This window comes from Hylobates moloch, unplaced genomic scaffold (assembly GCF_009828535.3).
Source record: "Hylobates moloch isolate HMO894 unplaced genomic scaffold, HMol_V3 SCAFFOLD_22, whole genome shotgun sequence".
Taxonomy (NCBI): Eukaryota; Metazoa; Chordata; class Mammalia; order Primates; family Hylobatidae; genus Hylobates; species Hylobates moloch.
In genome coordinates, this window is record NW_026652297.1 from 14488479 (window position 1) to 14511992 (window position 23514).

The 23514-nt window shown below is 38.2% G+C and overlaps 1 protein-coding gene across 3 annotated transcripts in view; it reads right to left on the bottom strand.

Moving 5' to 3' along the window:
* Positions 1–23514, bottom strand: part of PPP2R3A (protein phosphatase 2 regulatory subunit B''alpha) — a 220530-nt gene that overhangs the window by 101870 nt on the left and 95146 nt on the right. For all 3 annotated transcript variants that reach the window (XM_058433343.1, XM_032143604.2, XM_058433344.1), the window contains 2 exons: positions 11898–11972; positions 3757–3843 (listed from right to left, as the gene is read on the bottom strand). In XM_058433343.1, the coding sequence (XP_058289326.1) occupies positions 3757–3843; positions 11898–11972 (162 nt within the window). The remainder of the gene's footprint in view (positions 1–3756; positions 3844–11897; positions 11973–23514) is intronic.

The window sequence follows — 23514 nt, forward strand, 5'->3', positions numbered from 1 at the left end:
TTTGGCCACTGTGCAGTCTAGCGAATTTCTGTTTTAAACTGAATTAAAAATTTTTTTCTGGTACCAAATCAGAAACCCTTTAATAGGCAACCTCATCCTACCTTTAATCAACCAATCAATCTATAAGCATGTACTGAGCTCTATAATATGCTCAGTGAAGGGTTGGATGCTGTGGAGGATGTAAAAGCAGCGGAAGGGAAGTACCATTACCTTGGGGACTATAGTTGGTCAGAGGTCAGAGACTGGCATGAAAAGAACAATTAGTTCATAGTCTTAATTACTTGGCCAGAAACAAATACTGTTTTTAATTTTCAAAGTTATGTGAGCAATATTAAGAGGGGTAGGCATCAACATATAGGGTTTTGTTTTGTAATAAAGTTAAGTTTATATCACAAAGGTTACTCATATGTACAATAGTGATGATACATGGTGGCCTGGCATAGGCACGGCAGGTAGAGATGCAGGGTCCTGAGCTGGAAGTAAACCTGGGTCTTCCCTGACTCACTGTACTCCCCTACGGCAAACTCCAGAATCAATGATACTGAATCCACAATTCTGTTGTCAGCCAAATTATTATATAAGTGGGCAGATAAATAAAGACATTTTCAGAAGTGAAAGATTCAGAAAGAAAAATAAAAGCACAAAAAAAGTTAAGAAATATAAAAAAATGAAATGGCAGAAATAAAATCAGATACATGAATAGTCACAATAAAGATAAGTGATACATCTCCCTATTAAAATATTTTTTTGATTGAGTATCAAAACCATGCCCCCAAAATAGATCTACTTATATGCATCGATAAGGGATACATCTAAAAAAATATAAGGAAGGTTAAAAAAAAGATGGACAAACATACATGGTTAAATGTTAACAAAAATAAACATGTATCAATATTAATATGGAATGCAAGGTGAAAAACATAAGGGGGCTGGGTGCAGTTGCTCATGCCTGTAATCCCAGCACTTTGGGAGGCTGAGGCAGGTGGATCATGAGGTCAGGAGTTCAAGACCAGCCTGGCTAAGATGGTGAAACCCTGTCTCTACTATAAATACAAATATTAGCTGGGTGTGGTGGCAGGCGCCTGTAATCCCAGCTACTTGGGAGGTTGAGGCAGAGAATTGCTTGAAACCAGGAGGCAGAGGTTGCAGTGAGCCGAGATCACGCCACTGCACTCCAACCTGGGCGACAGAGCAAAACTCCATCTCAAAAAAAAAAAAAAAAAAAAAAGAAACACATGAGGGACAAAGAGGACTATTTCATAACACAAATGTTAGTATTTCGACAAAAAATTATTTTTTAAAATATGAACACTGGAAAACCAAAGTGCTCTGGCAAACTAAAAACAACATAAATTATTATTAAGTTATGGTAAATCTGCTGGATAGAAAATTATGCAGCTAGTAAAAACTATAAAGTTTACACTGAAAACCATGATATAGTAAGTACAAATATAGGATACAAGATTGTACCCACTAAGAACTACGTAAAATCCTGAAAATGCATATATACATATGAATAAGACTAGATGAATACAGACAAAAATGATACTAGTTGTATAAGGGTGATAAAATATGGTTTTTCTTCAGTCTTCCAAACTTGCTCATAATATTTTGTTTTATAAAATGTCCTTTGATATGTAAGAAGCAGAACACTTTCAATAAAGCACATATTTAGAAGCAAAGAGATATCATTTTTACCCACTGGATTGGCATAAAATGAAGACGACAGCAACTTTTGTTGGTGAGTATGTAAGTGAAAGTAGTGCAGGCTTTTTGGAGGGTAACTTGGCAGACACCACCAAATTAAAAATGCACATACTATCTGATCCAGGATTTTCCCTCCAGTGGTCTATTCTACAGACATTCTTACTCGTACCACATACAAGAGGAGGGAACAAGGATGTTCACTGCATTATTGTAATAGAGGAAATCTGAAAACGATTTGGACATCAATAGAGGAAAATGTAATTAATTACAGTTTAGCCATGCAATTGATTATGCAGTAGTTGAAAGAATTAGATAGACTTATATGAATGGAAATGAAAAAAACCCTGAGACACTGTTAAGTGAAAAAACCAACTTAACAGAATAGTATGAACCCATATATTTTTTGAAAACCCTCAAAATAGCAGCCATACAAAACAAAACTACATACTATATGTATATATTTATAAGAGAATAAAACCACAGATGATATGGGTCCCCCTCTGGGGAAAGGGGGTAAAATGGTAGAGCGAAGAATAGTGACTTCTGTTTATTACTCTAGATGTGCTCATATTATTTGAATGTTTTATGAGTATTGTTTAAGTACGAAGAGGAAGACTAAGGAAAGAGGCAGGGAAGGAAAGGGAGGAGAAAATAAATCATGCTCTAGGAAGCAGAACACTTGAGTTCTTTTTCCAGTTCAGCAACTTACTTTTGTGTGATCTTATACAAATCATTTAAGTATATTTGGGCCTCAAATTTTATCACTGGTTAAAAAAAATGGATTAATTTTAAAAGCTAAGAAAGAAAAAATATGGATTAGGCCAGGCATGGTGGCTCACGCCTGTAATCCCAGGACTTTGGGAGGCTGAGGCAGGTGGATCATGAGGTCGGGAGTTTGAGACCAGCCTGGCCAACACAGTGAAATCCCATTTCTACTAAAAATACAAAAATGAGCTGGGCATGGTGGTGCACGCCTGTAGTCCCAGCTACTCAGGAGGCTAAGGCAGAAGAATCGCTTGAATCCAGAAGGCAGACGTTGTGGTGAACTCAGATCGCACCACTGCACTCCAGCCTGGGCAACAGAGCAAAATTTTGTCTCAAAAAAAAAAAAAAAAATTATGGATTATAAAAATGATTCAGAAACTACAACCTATAATGTGCTTCAGGGAAGTGGGGGATTATTATCATTACTCTTGAGGTATTATGGAATTTTACCTACTGAGAGCCCAGGCAGCCATCAGGTGTTCAATAAATATCAACACTGACTGTGATGATGACTGTTCATTTTAGAATAAAAAAATGTTTGTATATCCATCATGGACTGCTAATTTTGCCAAGTCTTCATTACTCTGTCTCAGATGAAGATAGGAAAAAATAAAGAGTAAATAAGGTTGTATTATTAGCCTAAATTCCATTTAGTATGATACTTAAAAATAAAATATTTCATTTTCTTCCAAGTGTGAACAATTTCACTTTCTTTATGTTTACAGAAGCTTAAACAATCAGGCATGAAGTTTACTTCGGTAAAAGGCTCCCACTAGTGGTCAATACTTTCTCTCTCATTTGGTAATATGAATAAAATAATTGAATGAAATGTATTCTTTCTTAAATGGAATTTTTAGTACTTTTTCTCTAGCAGGTGCTGGATACAGAGTCATTGCTGAAAGGATCAAGTTTAAAATCTTCCAAGGCCTTTCCAAGACCCTTCCCAACCTAGCCCCAGCCCACTCCTCCAGGCTTATCTATTGTGAAGCCTTCTCTGTACGTTTTATCCATGTCTACGGAATTTATCAAGTCAGGTTTAGTGTCTGTCCACTTCACTCTTTTGCTCCAGAGTGCATGCCTTCAGGCAGAGATCCCTTATTATTCTCTCATTTTTACCCCCTCACCCAAAACATTCCAGCGTCCCACGACAGGTATTTGATAAATGCTTAATGACTGAAAGTAGTGACAGTGCTTTGAATAGAGTAAGCACTCAAATATTTGTTAAATAAAGTAAGAAAGTTATCTAAATTGCTCATTACACATGAATTCCAATGAAAGGCATACTTGCAAAAAGTTGCTTTTTCTTATCTCTGTCGAAGTAATTTTTCCACTCCAAGATCTGTTGACTGTGTAGAATATTCTCTGAATAACCTGGTTCCAAAAGGAAAATAAAACCAAATAAAAACATTAAAGATCTCCACTACTTTCTCAAAGGCCATCTTATGAACATACTTGGGACCAATTTAACTTTTAGCTTTTTGATTATGTTAAGTGTAATTCCTAGTAAAAATGAGCACTGTATTTTTAAATCTACATCTATATATTTTGAATTTGCCTCTGTACTTCCAAGAAGAATAAAAAAAATTCTCTGCTCACAAGTCTTCACTTCCCAACTGCCTTCACATCACTTCTTTTGTTTACCTCTAATTTATACAGTGATGCCTGATTCAAGTAATGCTTATAGGGCTCAATGTTTTGGGAAGGCATATGAGGTGGGAAGTATCTGCTGGGTTGGCCTAATGATTGATTAACTGGTCAGAAGGATGGCTATCAAGGTGGTGTGATTCAAGAAGGCCTTATTCTGGTTATTATAGCCGTATTCACTTGAGTCTTGAAGACTCTTGGTCTTCTAGACTCTATGGAAATTCAAATACATCTGGGATAATTTATATCCTAACTTTTATTTGGGCATGAACATCTTTGTTATTAGCTGGTGTTTTAATGGGTTTAGCAGAATTGCAACTCTGGAGAAAACCTTGGATAGAATGGGAGAAGAGATAAGAAGCAAATGTGTCTAGATTGAGGATGTGTGTGCTGTGGTGTAGGAGAAGATCAGAGAAGAAAGATGGAAGCTGCAATCCTGGAGGTAGGAGGTCACACTGCATTCTTAACAATTTTACCTGCAGTCATTCCTACCCACTTCATTTCCCTTTCACTGATTATTTTTCTTCTCCCCAAGGAAGCAGCGGTAAAAAGAGCAATTTAAGCAGCTTTATTTTTTTGGGTGGGGGGTGTGCATTCTGCTTTTATTTTGATAGTCTAATAATACAGAAATCCTGTATCTTTGGTGGTTTTATCATGGAAGAGATTAGATCTCTTTTTCAAGATATTTTGGTAAGAGAAGAACAAATAAGGCAAGATATTTGGACATCTTTCTCAATAGTAGGCCTAATGAGGAACTAAACCACCTTTCTTTTCTGGATTCTTCAGCAGAGAGAGTGATTCTTCAACTGTTCTGAACAGGGAAAAACTAGCATCAGGATGAAGGTCTAGATTTCAGCTGTCCAGCACTCACCAACCCACCCCTGCTATCAGTGCTAACCCCTCTGACCCTACAGAATTGAGCTCAGGCCGGGCGCAGTGGCTCACGCTTGTAATCCCAGCACTTTGGGAGGCCGAGGAGGGCGGATCACAAGGTCAGGAGATCGAGACCATGATGAAACCCCGTCTCTACTAAAAATATTAAAAAAAAAATTAGCCGGGCGTGGTGGCGGGCGCCTGTAGTCCCAGCTACTCGGAGAGGCTGAGGCAGGAGAATGGCGTGAACCCGGGAGGCGGAGCTTGCAGTGAGCCGAGATTGCGCCACTGCACTCCAGCCTGGGCGACAGAGCGAGACTCCATCTCAAAAAAAAAAAAAAAAAAGAATTGAGCTCAAGTGCCACACTCCATGGGAGGCCCCAGGACAGGGACTGACTAGAGCTCTGCCTTGTGTGCTCCCACTGCCACCTGAGCCTCCTTTAGCTGTCCCTGTGGTTACATTCCAAACACTGGTGCACCTGACCATCATCACCTCCAAACAGTAAGAAACCAGGTCTTTCTTCACTTGCATTCCAGTAACTTATATGGTGCTTTTTTTTTTTTTTTTTTTTTTTTTTTTAGATGGAGTCTCACTCGGTCACCCAGGCTGCAGTGCAGTGGAGCAATCTGGGCTCACTGCAAGCTCCACCTCCCGGGTTCACACCATGCTCCTGCCTCAGCCTCCTGACTAGCTGGGACTACAGGCGCCCGCCACCACACCCGGCTAATTTTTTGTTTTTTAGTAGAAACGGGGTTTCACCATGTTAGCCAGGATGGTCTCGATCTCCTGACCTTGTGATCCACCCGCCTCGGCCTCCCAAAGTGCTGTGATTACAGGCGTGAGCCACCGCGCCCGGCCACGGTGCTTTCTATATATCTGGTGGTCCATAACTGCTTGATAAAATAAGGAGTTTGAAAGTTGCATAACAAAGATTTTTGTATTATCTTTGTGTTAGAGAAATATGGGTTGGCTTCATAACTATTTGAAGAACTCTACTCAGAGTTTTGCATAGCAGATGAATGTCAACCCAAGAAAGGTCTCTAATTAGTATTTCACATATATCAGTATTTTTGTCTATTATTTATAGATAGAATAATATATAATGTGCAAAAACCACAAAACAGGTAAGTGTAACTATATTCAAAATGATTGTGAAAGATGTTACTAATGTAGTAATGTTTAATCTTGAGAAAAAATAAGACTAGAGTGTAGATGTGATCAAGATCTGAGTGGCTATTGGGCGGAAGAAGAAGCTGACTTGTTTTGTGTTGCACCAAAGGGAAGAATTACAACTGCTAGACAGAAATGCATGTATACTGAAATGCTTCAATATAAGGAAGACTTCCTAAAATTAGCCCTATAAAGCAATGAGTTTGTATGAAGCGGCTGGGTTTCTTTTCACCGCAAGTATTTAGGAAGAAGTTGACAGGATTCCTGAATTAGGTGGGAGCTGGGACTAGGCAGTGCCTAATTTCTCTACTGGCCCCAACCACTCAGACTCTGAGGTCACTGAGGACAGAGAACATGTCTTACTCAATATTGTATTCTTAACACTAGCTTGGTGGAAGTTCATGTAAAAATGATGGAGGATTTTTAGCACAGAAATTTTATGTATGAAAATAAACATTAAGAATTTCATTTATCATAATTCCATGTCCCCTCTCTCAAGTTAAAGTCAATTTCAATATATACTATTAAACCACATTTTTCTGTTGAAGATTTTTGTCCTTATTTCTTGATTCTGAATGTAAATTTATCTTAGTTTTCTATCTAAAATTTATATTTATATACTCAAATACTTTATATTATTTATGAAATTACTGTTAAAAATTATAAAACTTTATAATCTGTAACCATTTGTGCTTATTTTATTTTTCTCCTCTTCTTTTTGAATTTTTAAAATCTGCAAAGAGTTTGACTGTTAGGCATTTCCTATTTTTAGCCTGTGCTAACCTACTTATCTAATACTATAAAACAATGTATTTGTATTCCATTTTTCCATAGCCTAAATCTCCGTATTCAGTGGCCACACTTCATCAGCACATTTGTTGGTTTCCACATCACTGATTCAGCACTTTAGATGGCTGAGGCAGGAGCACCATCTAGTGGTGAAGCATGTAGCTGCTGACTCTACATTAATTATTATTGTTTTTCTAACTGCTCTCTTCCAGGTAAATAAAATTCATTGTCATTTAAAATATCAAATAAAATTTTAAAATAAATCATAATTAGAATAACTATTTTCTGCTAGTGAAATAAATGAAATTTGACCACTTTTCACCAAGGGATCTTTAGTCAACTTGACATATAAGTTAAATTGTAAGTCAGTTTCCTTTCTTCTTGGTTATTGAATCAGAAACCTCTAATTCACAAGTATAGGTCACCAGGAATGGAAATGTTTGATGGCTCTGTATTATAGTTTTTGACAAATGAATTAAATACAGACATGGAAGTTACAAATAATTTTTACTGTGTATGTGTACAGAAGAACAAACTCCAATGCTGGAAGCCTGGCTCTCACTTGGCAGGAGTGGTGAACAGATTTCTAATTCACTCTTTGGTTAACATGGCTCAGAAAAATATTTCCTCATGGTCTTCTGTAGAGTTAGGACTTTAAAAAATATATCTAATAAAAATATTTTTTTTCTCTCTTAAGAGGAAAAGTTTTCAAGGGGGAGGAGTTGGTAAGCTCTTAGTGTGAGCAGTCTCCACTATAGCTTAGTCATCTTAGGAAAATCAGTACCTTGTCCTCCACAAGGAAAATCCTGGCATTTCAGCCTACAGTGGTGGATTCTGGCCAATCAAGATACTGAATATATCACTAAGACACACCATCGGAGCAAGCCACAGAAATATCTCTACTGCCAGCACCAGTGTCATAAAGAAATATTTTAAATCTCATCGCTTATTTTAAAAACTCAAGTTAGCACTTCTTTCCTCAAAAATTGGCATATGTCGGTTTGGATAAGCAAAACCTTTTATTCACTGGCAATTTTTGCACAGCATGCAAAACTGAACTCAAGGGCTATGATTTGCTGGTATTTGTAATTTTCATTTTCATTCAATATCAAAGGCTTATTTCTCAACTGCTAAATCTTTTTGGAAATAAACAAGAATACAGACTGACTTTAGGTTCAATCTCTTTTTTGGGTAATGATGTCCTTCTTTGCTGTACGCATAGCTGGTGGTCTATCTTTCCAGTCTAAAAACAGCTGACAAAATAATTAACTAAACAAATAGCCTTTTCCTCTAACATAGATTTTCAATGATACATAGAAAATAAAAGTTTTCTAACTTTCCTTCATCATATATATACCTCACATAAGCTAATACTTGAATCATACTCTGTGTCAGTGGTTTCTTACAAATGCAAACTGAAATAACTGAGTAACACTAGCATGCAAACATATTAATTGTTCTTCTATACTGTATGCCACGAAGATTATTTAACATTCAATAGAGTCACATGGTAACTGATTTTGCTTTTTCTGAGATATCTGTCATTAATTTTGAGGCTGATCCTTATGTGTTTTTTAGAAATAGTGTGATCTTAACTGTTTTTGCCGTGAGCAGGGTAGAGAACAATGCCTTTTTAATTTGGTCACTTTTATGTCTAACAACAAAATTAATTTCATAATAGAAGGCCTTATTTTACATTTGTTCTAGAAAAACTCACTGTACTCTGAAATGCAACAGTTTCAATGACTTCATGCCATTATTTGACCAAGTTTCATAACAGAAAAGGCACTGAGGAGAAGATAACCAGTCTAATACAATTCTATTTCCAGATAATCGTTTTTATACTTTTTATTTGCCCTTTTTGTGAGTTTATCACAATGGCAGTTATTCACTTATCTCAGTATATATTCACATGAAATGTTCCCAATTAGGTCTTGTTTACTATTTATGTTATGGTGCTGTTTTGAGTTACCATATTATCATCATTTTATCACAAGTATTTTACACTTAAATGGCTAGTTCTGAGTAATGGATTCACTTTTGTGCATTGGAGATAAAGCAGCATAATGTTAATAACAAAGTGAAATTTAACAAATGTAAAGTTACATACAAATGCCACGAACATATTACAGCAGAGATAATTAACTGTACTCTATTAATTCACCAGTGTAGTTCATTTTGTTCAACTATTATTAACATGACACTATTTCTTAGAAAATGTGAATTACATGTGAACAAAATGGTTTCATGGCTTTTCACTCTAAAATCATAAAACTTCCTGGGGATGGCTGGGCGCAGTGGCTCATGCCTGTAATCCTAGCACTTTGGGAGGCTGTGGCAGGCAGATCATGAGGTCAGGAGATCGAGACCATCCTGGCTAACACGGTGAAACCGTCTCTACTAAAAATACAAAAAATTAGCCGGGCGTGGTAGCAGGCGCCTGTAGTCCCAGCTACTTGGGAGGCTGAGGCAGGAGAATGGAGTGAACCTGGGAGGTGGAGCTTGCAGTGAGCCGAGATCGTGCCACTGCACTGCAGCCTGGGTGACAGAGTGAGACTCCGTCTCAAAAAAAACCCAAACAGACAAATAAAAACCAAAAAACTTCCTGGGGACTACTTGCTAGATGACCAAATACCATCGAATGTCCAAGTACTTAAAAAAATATCAAACTATGTGTTCACTGAGAACATGAAAGAAAAAAAAGAAATATCAAACTAGAAACCATAAAGAAAACTTATTTCCATTTTACTCTTTTGTTCTTTAATATCTCTAAGAATATATGCCAACAGTTTGGACTAGTTTATTTCTAAGATCTTTTCTAACTCTTAAGAGTCTAAATTACGCTGTTAATATGCCCTGAGTTTTCAGTACAGTCAATATTCAGAACCCAATAATTCTCTTTGGGATTGCAGCCAGAACTAGTGTAGAATTCTTTTTTTTTTTTTGAGACAGATCCTTGCTCTGCCTCCCAGGCTGGAGTGCAGGGGCAAGAATCTCGGCTCACTGCAACCTCCATCTCCTGGGTTCAAGTGATTCCTGTGCCTCAGCCTCCTGAGTAGCTGGGACTACAGGTGCGCACCACCACACCTGGCTAATTTTTATATTTTTAGTAGGGACGGGGTTTCACCATATTGGCCAAGCTGGTCTTGAATGTCTCACCTCAAGTAATCTGTCTGCCTCGGGCTCCCAAAGTGCTAGGATTACAGGTATGAGCCACTGTGCCCAGCCTAGAATTCTTAAACATGGATAATTTCATGTATTCACTCAGTACATATTGACTGTGTGTCTATTATATGCCAGGGAATATTCTAGGTACTGAGGATACAGACAAAGTTCCTGCTTGTATGGAGCTTACATTATAGAGACGGAGATGGACAAACAAAAAATTAAATATCAGATGACAGGAGATAGACAAACAAAAAATTAAATATCAGATGATAGGAGCTAAGAAGAAAAATAAAGCAGGACAAAGGAATAGAGTGTAGGGGGAGGGGGCAGAGGAAGAAGGGTTACAAAAACAGAGTGATCAGGGAGGGCCTCACTAAATAAGGGAACCGAGCAGGTATCTGGATGAAGTGAGGGAGTGACAATGTGGAAATCTGTAGGAAGAACATTCCAAGCAAAGGAAAGAGGAAGAACAAAGCATGTGAGGCAGAAGTGGGTTTGGTTTGCTCATGGTGGCTGAAGCACAGTAAGCAAACTAGTGGGAGGTAGGAGATAAGATGAGAGAATCGGGGTTGCCAGGGTATGGGAGGATTATGGAGAACCTTGGCAAGGACTTGGCTTTTATTCTATGTGAGCTGGGAAACTACTGCAGGGTTTGAGCAGAGGACTGACATGATGTGGCTGATTTTTTAAAAGGACAACTGTTTGCTTTGTGGAGGCTAGGCTATGGGGCAATTAGGGTGGTAACAGGGAGACCAGTTAAAAATAAACCAAGTTTGAAATGAGGGCGACAGGCCAGGTTGATTGTGGTAGAGGTAGTTTAGTAGAGTGTCACGGTTAACAGGAAAAAAATAACTTCTGAGATTGTCTTAGATAACAGTGACACCTTCTGGCTCAAATAAAATCTTACAAAGTTTTATACTGACGTAAGAGAGCCAATGCAAAAGCACTGAATGAAAGATAAAGTTCCTACAGGAGAAAAAGAAAACAGTAGTATTTTGTAACTCGGCAGGACCTAACATATCTTTGGCTAACAAACTGTACCCTAAGTATAGGAGGGTGGTCCTCAGAGGAGACTGCCCTGTTTAGCTGAGGAGTCTGAGCTACATGCCAGGGCCATCTCACTTGAGAATGTGTCTGGTGAATGGCCCTGGGGCTGGTCTGTGGACTGTCCCCAAAGATAATGTGGGAGCTAGAGCAGAGTGCATGAAATGGCTACTCCATGCCCTGTGGGCCTGTGTGTGCTCACTCGTAATTCCTGACCTAACTGGGACTGACCAAATGAGGCTGTGCCTGACAAATAGAGAGTGCGAGCTCCTCACAAAATGAGATTGTGATCATGTTGTTTTAAATTCTTACATCGTTTTCTGATTACACACAAGCTATTTTCTCATTATCATGTCCAGTTCTAACTTTGAGGTACTAGAGACCAATCTTTTTTTCTGGGACAGGGACAGCCTGTTGAAAATTCTTTTCAGTCTTATTTGGAAATGCTAAAGATCAACTGGATATCAATATTCATAACACAGAAAAAGATATGCCTCATAAGACCAGACAGAAGGAATATATTACTTTAATTTTGTAAGTATTGGGCACAAACAAGAAGGAAAATAGATAAAAATGAAGAAATTATGAATTCAATTTTATTTTACCTTCCTTCCACTTAAAATAATCATTATAACCCATGTTACCTTTTGCATAGATACTTGAAATTCTGGATAGCAGATGGTAATAAAAAGGTGACTTATGGAGTTATATTAAGAAAAAAGATGACTCAGCCTACCGTGGTGATGTAGCGGGAGTGGAATTCTGGAGCATCTTTCAGGAACGTGAGACCAGGGTGGGTATCCACCACATCCTGAAAAAGATCAAAACCAAAACTAAATTAACAAACATACAAAAATTATGCCTATAGAAGTTTTTCCTTCCTGTATGTTGCCAGTTGAGCAAACCTGCCATTTTAGAATAATGAATAATGCACTTAAAATTTAATTCTTTATTAAATTCAAGTTTCATTATAAGCATACTTATGTGTGCTTTTCTGTATACACAGTATACTTCAAAAAAAGTTGAAGTTTGATTTTAGCTATGTTAGGTAATTTGTGAATCAAATGTCTCCGAGGTATGTACTGTAATTCTAACACATCAACAGCACATCAAGGCAATTCATCCCACAGATTATTGTCGAGGTATTATGTAAAGTGTGTTTACACAGAAAGGATGTGGTGGACAGTAGATGCAAGCCAATGAAAATGATCCTCTTTCATAATCTAAAAACATGGGAAATTCCTTTTGGAAAAAAAAAAGCAGCCATGTAGTCAAGTAGTTTGAATCTGTCTTTGTTAAGCTGTGCAAGCCAGTTAATGCCCATCAGATTTTATCATAATTGTGTGGATAAATCATATCTCAAATTAGAATTTTATTTATTTTTACATCTTTAATCTTGTTCTCATTGAAGACTACTGGAATATTAAAACCTTAAAATACTGTTTTTGTTTTCTAATTAGATTTTTAAAGCATTTTGAATAAGCCCAGAGGATCTAATAGAGATAATCACAGTATTAATTAACCAGAGGAAATAGCTATGCCATTACAGATATAATCTATTAATTGGCTTGTCATCAACAGACAGACATCAAGTATATCTCTTTTGTTTCTTCAGAGCAGTTAGCTATAATACTTACCAATATATAGTCTCAAACCAATGGACTTATTTCTTTAACTTTTTTAAGGATTATTATTATACATATTACATAGTTTTTATTTTTTGAGACAGAGTCTCGCTCTGCCTCCCAGGCTGAAGTACAGTGCTATGGTCTCGGCTTATGACAACCTCTGCCTCTCCAAGTTCAAGGGATTCTCATGCCTCAGCCTCTTGAGTAGCTGGGACTACAGGTATGTGGCACCACACCAGGTTAATTTTTGTATTTTTAATAGAGACAAGGTTTCACCATGTTGGCCAGGCTGGTCTTGAACTACTGGTGTCAAGTGATCCACCCGCCTCGGCCTCCCAAAGTGCTGGCATTACAGGCATGAGTCACCACGCCTGGCTTTTTATTTGGAAATAATCTTATACTTACAAAAATTATTATAGAAAAATTTCCTATGCTCCTCTCCCAGCTTCCCTTAATGGTAACAAGTCACAAACAATAGTATAGTGATCAAAACCAGAAAATGAACATGGATAAGATATTAAACTACTCAAATCTCACTAGTTTTTCCACGAATGTCTTTTTCTGTTCCAGGATCTTACACTGCATTTAGCTTTTGTGTCTCACTGGTCTCTTCCAATCTGTGAAAATTCGTTAGTCTTTCCTTATGATTTTGATGCTTTTAATGAGTTTTGGTCAGTTATTCTGTAGAATGTCTCTCCATTTGGTTTTGTTTGATGTCTGGTCATGATTAAGGTTACATATTTTTGGCAGGAGAACCACATTAGTGGTGAGTCCTTTTCAGTGCATCACTGGGCATACATAATACAGAGGGTATGTGATGTTGGTATGTCTTCATTTGGTGATGTTAACTTTGATCACACTTAGTTCAAGTGGTGCCTGCTGCGTTCTCCACTGTAAAGTTGCTATTTTCCCTTAACAATTGATAAATATGGAGGCAGATGCTTTTGAGAGTGTCAATACCCTATTTCTCCTCAAAATTTCTCTCATTCATTTTAGCATCTATTGTTAGATTATGCCTGCAACATTTACACTGTGGTGTTTACTTAATAGTGATTTTGTCTCTATTCCGTCTACATTTCTTAACTGGAAATCTTCTATAAGGAAGAGCTGTCTCTTCTCTCCTATTTATTTATTTTTTGGAGACAGAGTCTTGCTCTGTCATCCAGGCTGGAGGGCAGCAGTGGTGCGATCTCAGCTCACTACAACCTCCACCTCCTGGGTTCATGCAATTCTCCTGCCTCAGCCTTCGGAGTAGCTGGGATTACAGGCGTGTGCCACCATGCCTGGCCTATTTACTTTTTTTTTAACAGCGCAGACTCATGGGTATTTATTTCATTCTATGGGTTATAATCCTATACTATCATCATTTTGTTGCTCAAATTGATCTAGCTTTGGCCATTAGGAGCTCCTTCAGGTTGGCTCCTGTGTTCTCTTTTTATTTTTATAAATGAGACAGGGTCTGTCACCCAGACTGGAGTGTAGTGGCTCCATCTTGGCTCACTGCTACCTCTACCTTCCAGGTTCAAGTGATCCTCCTTCCTCAGCCCCCCGAGTAGCTGGAACTACAGGTGTGTGCCACCATGCCGAGTTTTTGTTTTTTAGTAGAGATGGGGTTTCACCATGTTGCCCAGGCTGGTCTTGAACTTCTGGGCTCAAGCAATCTGCCTGCCTTCGCCTCCCAAAATGTTGGGATCACAGGCATGAGTCACTGCGCCTGGCCACCTGTGTTCTCTTGATACGCCCCTGTGTTTTTATGGGGACTTTCATATTTTCTGGCATAAGATGACCCATGTTTATCTTGTATTTTCCTTGCCCCAGCCCTGGTATACCAACCTTTTTTCTAAGAAGCCCTGGTTCCTTTCATTGGAGAATGGTATTTGAAACCAAATCTGGATGTGAAAGGTGCCCATTACTACTAGAATAGTATTTCATTGTGTACATCACTACATTTTCTTTATGCCTTCATTCACTAATGAGGCATTAGGTTGATTCCATATATTGTTCAGCTTTGGTTAGTTTCCTCATCTATTTGCTGATCAGTACTCTGCTGAATACTCATGGAAGAACTTCTGAAGATCTCTGAGGATTGTTCTCCATGCAGTTCTCTCCTCTTTGGTACTCTGTCCGGAGAATTCTAGTCACTTTGGTTCTCTTAGACTCTTAGGCTCTGTCTCCTAAACTCAAGGAGTCCACTTAACTCAGCCTGGGTTTCCCATTCTTGCACTATGACTAGAAAACTTTCTCAAGGTGGTACCCTCTCTCAATCATAAGACTCACTTTGTTTCTCTCAGGAATGAATCAGTCGTTTGTTGCCTGATGTGCACCATCTTGAAAACCCATTGTTTTGTATTTCCTGTCTGTTATTTTCTGTTGTTTCAAGTGGTAAGGTAAATCCAGTCCCTGTTACTCCTTCTCGGTCAAAAGTGGCAAATCTATTGATTTTTCTATGTTAATTTTATTTCTTCCTACTTTAATATTTTATTGAGTTAGTTTTATTACTAATTTTTCTGAATTTTCAAACTTTACTGTCATCTGCAACAAGATACTTTTACTTCTTTAACCAATCTTATGCTTCTAATTGTTTTCTCTTATACAATTACTACAGTAAAATGCTGAATAGTAGTGGAGATAGTGGGCATCCTTGCCTTGTTCCTGATCTTTGTTGAAGTGCCTCTAGTGTTTTCGCATTAAATAAGATATTGGCTTTAACACTAAGGTATATGTATTTCGTTGTGTTAAGAAAGTATCTAAAATACAGAGAAATTTTTTTTCCTTATATAACATATGACACTAATAAATGATATGGTTTGGATCTATTTCCCTGCCAAATCTTATGTTGAATTGTAATCCTCAGTGTTGCAAATGGGGGCCTGGTGGGAGGTGACTGGATCATAGGGTGGATTTCTCTTGAATGATCTAGCGTCGTCCTCTTGGTGTGGTCCTCGAGATAGTGAGTTCTTGTCAGATCTGGTTGTTTAAGTGTGCAGCAACTCCCCCACACCTTGCTCCTGTTCTCGCCAAGTGAGATGCTGGCTTCCCCCTTGTCCTTCTGCCATGATTGAAAACTCCCTGAGGCTTCACCGTATGCCGAGCAGATGCCAGCACCATACTTCCTGTAAAGCCTGCAGAACTGTGAGCCAATTAAACCTCTTCTCTTTATAAATTACCTAGTATCTGTTATTTCTTTATAGCAATGCAAGAACAGCTTAACACAATAAATATCCTAATAATAAAACAATCTTGCCTTCCTGGAATAAATCCCACTTGGTCATGGTATATTGGTTTGGTAATATTTTATTACCTTTTATCATTAATCTTGAAGCTATATTTGTTTGCAGTTTTATTCTCTGGATTGTCTTTTCCTGATTTAGGTATCAGTGTTATACTTGCTTCATAAAAGGAGTTTGAAATTTTCCTTCCTTTTCAATACTCTGAAATAATTTATGGAGCATTTGAACTACCTGGTTGTTGAAGGTTTGGTAGACTTCTCCTGTAAAACTACCTGGGCCTTGTGCTTTTTTGTGCAGTTTTGTAATAAATATCTGTATTTATTCTATAAAAGCTAGTCCATTTGATTTACCTTTCTAAATCAAATGGAGTTAATTTGGGTCATATGTATTTTCCTAGGAAACTGTCCATTTCATCTAGGTTTTCAAATTTATTTTCCTAGATGTCTGCAAAGTAGACTTTCCTGATTTTAAAAAAGTTTCTTCTGGCTGGGTGCAGTGATTCACCTGCAATTGCAGCACTTACAAGGCCAAGGCAGGAGGGTCACTTGAGCCCAGGAGTTCAAGACAAGCCTGGGCAACACAGCAAGACCTTGTCTCTATAAAAAACAAAAATTAGCTGGGTGTGGTGGTGCACATCTGTTGTCCCAACTACTTGGGAGGCTAAGGTGGGAGAATTGCTTGAGCCCACATAGTTGAGGCTGCACTGAGCTGTGATGGTGCCACTGCACTCCAGCCTGGGCAACAGAGCGAGATCCTCCTTGTTATTTCTTATTTTGTATATTAGTGTATTTTCCCTTTTTTCTTAACCAAATTAGTCAGTTATTGGTTTTTGTTAATATTTTCCCATAACCAAAATTTCAATTTATTAAAAGTGCTATTGGTTTTTTATTCTCTGCCTTCTTAATTTCTGATCATTACTGGGACTAGGTGAGGGGTACATAAGGCTTTCTATACCAGTATGTATGCATTTCAAAATTCTCCATAAAACTTAAAAAATTTATATATACACACACACAGTATAAAGTCAAGGCATATACAAGCATTTATATAAATAAACATTCTACTAACCTATCCCACCCTTCCAGCTTTAGCCCCACTTCTTTCCAATCATTTACACTTTTAGGTCTTTTGCTGGTTACCTCTATAACCAAACATATATTTAATGAAAATGTAATTAAAAACTATATTATAATTATTATTTTATCAACTTTAGAAAATACTGATTCTTTGCTAGGAAACATGTGGCTTTAGCTCATTTACTCTCCTATCCTGATATTTGAGGTTATGATGTTCAGTTCTTTGGTTAATTATCTTTGTAAGCTGCAAAACTTGTATTTATCCATCTAATTTTCATTCATCTTAGTTCCTTACTTTCCTTTTACATAGGATAATAGCAACCCATCCTTATTCTCTCTTCTTCTCCCTCTCTTTTACCTTCACATTTTATTGGCAATATTTTGACTTTTATGTTGTGCAGGTTTTTTTCATACTGTTCTACAACCACAATAAAATTTTCTATAGATTATCCACACAGTGATTTTAGATGCTATAAACTAAAATGTTTTTGTCATATTTTGATTATATAAATATGATTGAATGTTAGGTCAGGCAATCTATGAGGAACGTATTTCATTGTGTGTAGGTCCAGCATCAGGGTCTTGGAATGTTCAAAGGAGATTGTTTCTGACATTGAGGTTAAACTGTCTTTTCTAACTGCATCAGCTGTTCATAATCATGCTATATTTTATTCTGCTTCTTGTTTAGATCGTGGCTGTCTTATATAGTTTCTTCATTTTTCCAGGCATTTCTAATTGTTTTTAACTTATTTTTTTCATGAAATTAGAAATCATTTTTATTTACACAAAAATTATGGAAACAATTTTCATTAGGTTTGACGAGTTTCCTTAAGCTGGAAAGCTGAACACAACCATTTCCTGACATATCCACAAGAGAAACAGCCTGAAACACATTTGAAAAACACATTAGTATAGAACCCATGCACCCCTCCAGGGTCTTTTTTTTTTTATATACTTTAAGTTTTAGGGTACGTGTGCACAACATGCAGGTTTGTTACATAGATACACATGTGCCATGTTGGTGTGCTGCACCCAGTAACTCGTCATTTAACATTAGGTATATCTTCAAATGCTATCCCTCCCCCCTCTTCCCACCCCACGACAGGCCCCATTGTGTGATGTTCCCCTTCCTGTGTCCATGTGTTCTCATTGTTCAATTCCCACCTATGAGTGAGAACATGCGGTGTTTGGTTTTTTGTCCTTGCGATAGTTTGCTGAGAATGATGGTTTCCAGCTTCATCCATGTCCCTACAAAGGACATGAACTCATCCTTTTTTATGGCTGCATGGTATTCCATGGTGTATATGTACCACATTTTCTTAATCCAGTCTGTCATTGTTGGACATTTGGGTTGGTTCCAAGTCTTTGCTATTGTGAATAGTGCTGCAATAAACATACGTGTGCATGTGTCTTTATAGCAGCATGATTTATAATCCTTTGGGTATATACCCAGCAATGGGATGGCTGGGTCAAATGGCATTTCTAGTTCTAGATCCCTGAGGAATCTCCACACTGATTTCCACAATGGTTGAACTAGTTTACAGTCCCACCAACAGTGTAAAAGTGTTCCTATTTCTCCACATCCTCTCCAGCACCTGTTGTTTCCTGACTTTTTAATGATGGCCATTCTAACTGGTGTGAGATGGTATCTCATTGTGGTTTTGATTTGCATTTCTCTGATGGCCAGTGATGATGAGCATTTTTTCTTGTGTCTGTTGGCTGCATAAATGTCTTCTTTCGAGAAGTGCCTGTTCATATCCTTTGCCCACTTTTTGATGTGGTTGTTTTTTTCTTGTAAATTTGTTGGAGTTCATTGTAGATTCTGGATATTAGCCCTTTGTCAGACGAGTAGATTGCAAAAATTTTCGCCCATTCTGTAGGTTGCCTGTTCACTCTGATGGTAGTTTCTTTTGCTGTGCAGAAGCTCTTTAGTTTAATTAGATTCCATTTGTCAATTTTGGCTTTTGTTGCCATTGCTTTTGGTGTTTTAATCATGAAGTCCTTGTCCATGCCTATGTCCTGAATGGTATTGCCTGGGTTTTCTTCTAGGGTTTTTATGGTTTTAGGTCTAACATTTAAGTCTTTAATCCATCTTGAATTAATTTTTGTATAAGCTGTAAGGAAGGGATCCAGTTTCTGCTGTCTACATATGGCTAGCCAGTTTTCCCAGCACCATTTATTAAATAGGGAATCCTTTCCCCATTTCTTGTTTTTGTCAGGTGTGTCAAAGATCAGATGGTTGTAGATACGTGGCATTATTTCTGAGGGCTCTGTTCTGTTCCATTGGTCTATATCTCTGTTTTGGTACCAGTACCATGCTGTTTTGGTTACTGTAGCCTTGTAGTATAGTTTGAAGTCAGGTAGCGTGATGCCTCCAGCTTTGTTCTTTTGGCTTAGGACTGACTTGGCAATGCGGGCTCTTTTTTGGTTCCATATGAACTTTAAAGTAGTTTTTTCCAATTCTGTGAAGAAAGTCATTGGTAGCTTGATGGGGATGGCATTGAATTATAAATTACCTTGGGCGGTATGGCCATTTTCACGATATTGATTCTTCCAACCCATGAGCATGGAATGTTCTTCCATTTGTTTAACTTATTGACACAGGCTTCTTCATAGCCATGTTTCCTTATTCTCTCTCTCTTTTTTTTTTTTTTGAGATGGAGTCTCACTCTGTCACCCAGGCTGGAGTGCAGTGGCACGATCTTGGCTCACTGCAAGCTCCGCCTCCCGGGTTCACGCCATTCTCATGCCCTAGCCTCCTGAGTAGCTGGGACTATAGGCACCCACCACCACGCCTGGCTAATTTTTTGTATTTTTAGTGGAGACGGGGTTTCACCGTGTTAGCCAGGATGGTCTCGATCTCCTTGTGATCTGCCCACCTTGGCATCCCAAAGTGCTGGGATTACAGGCGTGAGCCACTGTGCCCAGCCTCCTTATTCTCAAATGTAACTGTATTGCATGGAGTTGCTCCTTGCCTCCCTCTCCCTCATCATGGAGAAGATCTGCTTGGAGGAATTTTACCACCTTCTCTCTTCTGAACTGGCTGCTCTTCAGTTATCTTGATGCTGCCCTTCATTACTTCTCTGGATTGAATCCACTGTGTCTTAGATCTCATGCATTCCTCTTTCCTGGTTTACTTACTTTGCTGCAGTATATATGCAAGTAACTGTTTAAGAAATAAAGAGGTAACTTATAAAGGAGATAAACTTTCTGAGTCCATGAATGTCCAGGAATCAGGTTTATGTGAACCTCATTCCTAATTAGTAGGTTAGCAAGATACAGAAATCTAAGTTCAAATCCATTTCCTGGGGGATGCCAATGAGAATCTAATACCATCCTAGTCTCTTTATCTACATTTTTCTAAAACTTCAAGGACATGTTTATGCATGTGTCTTAAAGAAATTTGTAATTGTCAGCACTGTTTTTTTTTTTTTTTTTTTTTTTTTTGAGATGGAGTCTTGCTCTGTCGCCCAGGCTGGAGTGCAGTGGCGCGATCTCGGCTCACTGCAAGCCCTGCCTCCCGGGTCCCAGGTTCATGCCATTCTCCTGCTTCAGCCTCCCAAGTAGCTGGGACTATAGGCACCCGCCACTACGCCTGGCAATTTTTTTGTATTTTTAGTAGAGACGGGGTTTCACTGTGTTAGCCAGGATTGTCTCGATCTCCTGACCTCGTGATCCACCTGCCTCAGCCTCCCAAAGTGCTGGGATTACAGGTGTGAGCCACTGTGCCCGGCCTCGTTTGTTTTTTGAGAGAGTCTCGCTCTGTCACCCAAGGTGGAGTGCACTGGCGCAATCTCAGCTCACTGCAACCTCTGTCTCCCAAGTTCAAGCAATTCTTCTGCCTCAGCCTCCCAATTAGCTGGGATTGTAGGTACGTGCCACCATGCCCGGCTAATTTTTGTACTGTTAGTGGAGATGTGGTTTCACCATGTTGGCCAGACTGGTCTCAAACTCCTGACCTCAAGTGATCGGCCCGCCTTGGCCTCCCAAAGTGTCGGGATTACAGGTGTGAGCCACTGTGCCTGGCCTCAGTGGTTCTTTGTAACCAAAGACTTATGTATTTTAGCTCTGCAAAATGATTCTGTATTATTTTATTTGATGATTCTTTTCTCTCCACTTTTCCCCTTCTTTCTTCCCCAGTCTCCAATTAGTTAGATATTAAAATTCCTGAAGTGGTCCTCTATGTCCCTTTTCTTTTTCTCTCTCTCTTTTTCTCTGAAAGATATCCTCAACTTTAGTTTCCAGGTCTTATGCTGAGCTTTTGGTACTTACATTTTAAAATTTTAACAGCTTTTTCCTGTATCAGCATTCTGTTTTCATACAGTTTATTCTTGTTTTTTTTTGTTCTTTTTTACATTTATTTAAATTGACAAAATCATACATATTTATCATGTACAGTGTGTTGTTTCAAAATATGTATTTATTGTGGAATGGCTAAATTGAGTTATTAACATGTGTTACCTCATTATTTTGTAGTGAACACACAAAATCTACTGTCTTAGCAATTTTCAAGAACAGGATACATTGTTATTAACAATAGTAACCATGTTGTATAATAAATCTCTTGAAATTATTCCTATTTAGCTGAAATTTTATATCCTTTGATTGACATCCTCCCAGCCTTGGTTATTAGTCCAGTCTCACATTGCTCTAAAGAACTACCTGAGACTGGGTAATTTATGAAGAAAACAGGTTTAATTGACTCACAGTTCTGCAGACTGTACAGGAGGCATGCCTGGGGAGCCCTCAGGAAACTTACAATCATGGCGAAAGGCGAAGGGGAAGCAAGCGCATCTTCATATGGCGAGCAGGGGAGAGACAGAGAGCAAGGCGGAGGTGCTACACACTTTCAAACAATCAGATCTCATGAGAACTGTATGAGACAGCACTAGGAGGATGGTGCTAAACCATTAGAAACCACCGCCGTAATCCAATCACCTCCCACCAGGCCCCACCTTCAACACTGGGAATTACAATTCAACATGAGATTTGGGTGGGGACACAGAGCTAAACCGTATTATTTGGTAATTACCATTCTATTCTTTACGTCTATGAGTTTACCATTTTTAGATTTACATATAAGTGAGATCACGTAGTATTTGTCTTTCTGTGCCTGGCTTCCTTCACTTAACATAATGGCATCCAAATCCATCCATGTTGTTGCAAATAACAGAGTTTCCTTCTTTGTTTAAAGCTGACTAGTATTTCATTGTGTATATATACCATATTATCTTTTTAAGTTTTAAGTTTGGGTGCTCATGTGCTGACTTGTTACATAGGTAAACTTGCCTTAAGAGGGTTTGGTTGTACAGATTATTTCATCACCCAGGTATTAGGCCCATTAACCATTAGTTATTTTTCCTGATCCTCTCCTTCCTCCTACCCCCTCCAACCTTCAACAGGACCCAGTGTCTGTTGTTTCCCTCTATGTGTCCATGTGTTCTCATCATTTAGCTCCCACTTATAAGAACATGTGGTATTTGGTTTTCTGTTTTTGTGTTAGGTTTGCTAAGGTTAACAGCCTCCAGCTCCATCCATGTACCTGCAAAGGCATGATCTCATTCTTTTTTATGGCTGCATAGTATTCCATAGGATATATATATCACATTTTCTTTATCTGGTCTATCATTGATGGGCATTTAGGTTGATTCCACCATGTCTTTGCTATTGTGAACAGTGTTGCAATGAACATACATGGCATGTCTCTTCATAAGAGAATGATTTATATTCCTTCTGTATACATGCCCAGTAATGAGACTGCTGGGTCAAATGGTATTTCTATCTTTAGGTCTTTGAGGAATTGCCACACTGTCTTCCATAATGGTTGAACTAATTTACACTCCCACCAACAATGTATAAGCGTTCCCTTTTGTTCACAGCCTTGCCGGTATCTGTTATCTTTTGACTTCTACTAACAGACATTTTGACTGGTGTGAGATGGTATCTCATTGTGATTTTGACTTGCATTTCTCTAATCATCAGTGATGTTGAGTTTTTTTTCATATGATTGTTGGCCACATGCATGTCTTCTTTTGAAAAATATTTGTTCATGTATTTTGCTCACTTTTTTATGGTTTTTTTTTCCTTGTAAATGTATTTAAGTTCCTTATAGATGCTGGATATTAGACCTTTGTTGGATGCATAGTTTGTAAAAATTTTCTCCCATTCTGTAGGCTGTTTACTCTGTTGATAGTTTCTTGTGCTGTGCAGAAGCTCTTTAGTTTAATTAGATCCCATTTGTCAATTTTTGCTCATTACAATTGCTCTTGGTGTCTTTGTCATGAAAGCTTTGCCTGTGCCTACGTCCTGAATGGTATTGCCTAGGTTGTCTTCCAGGGATTTTATAGTTTTGGGTTTTACATTTACGTTTTAATCCATCTTGAGTTAATTTTTGTATATGGTATAAGAAAGGCATCTAG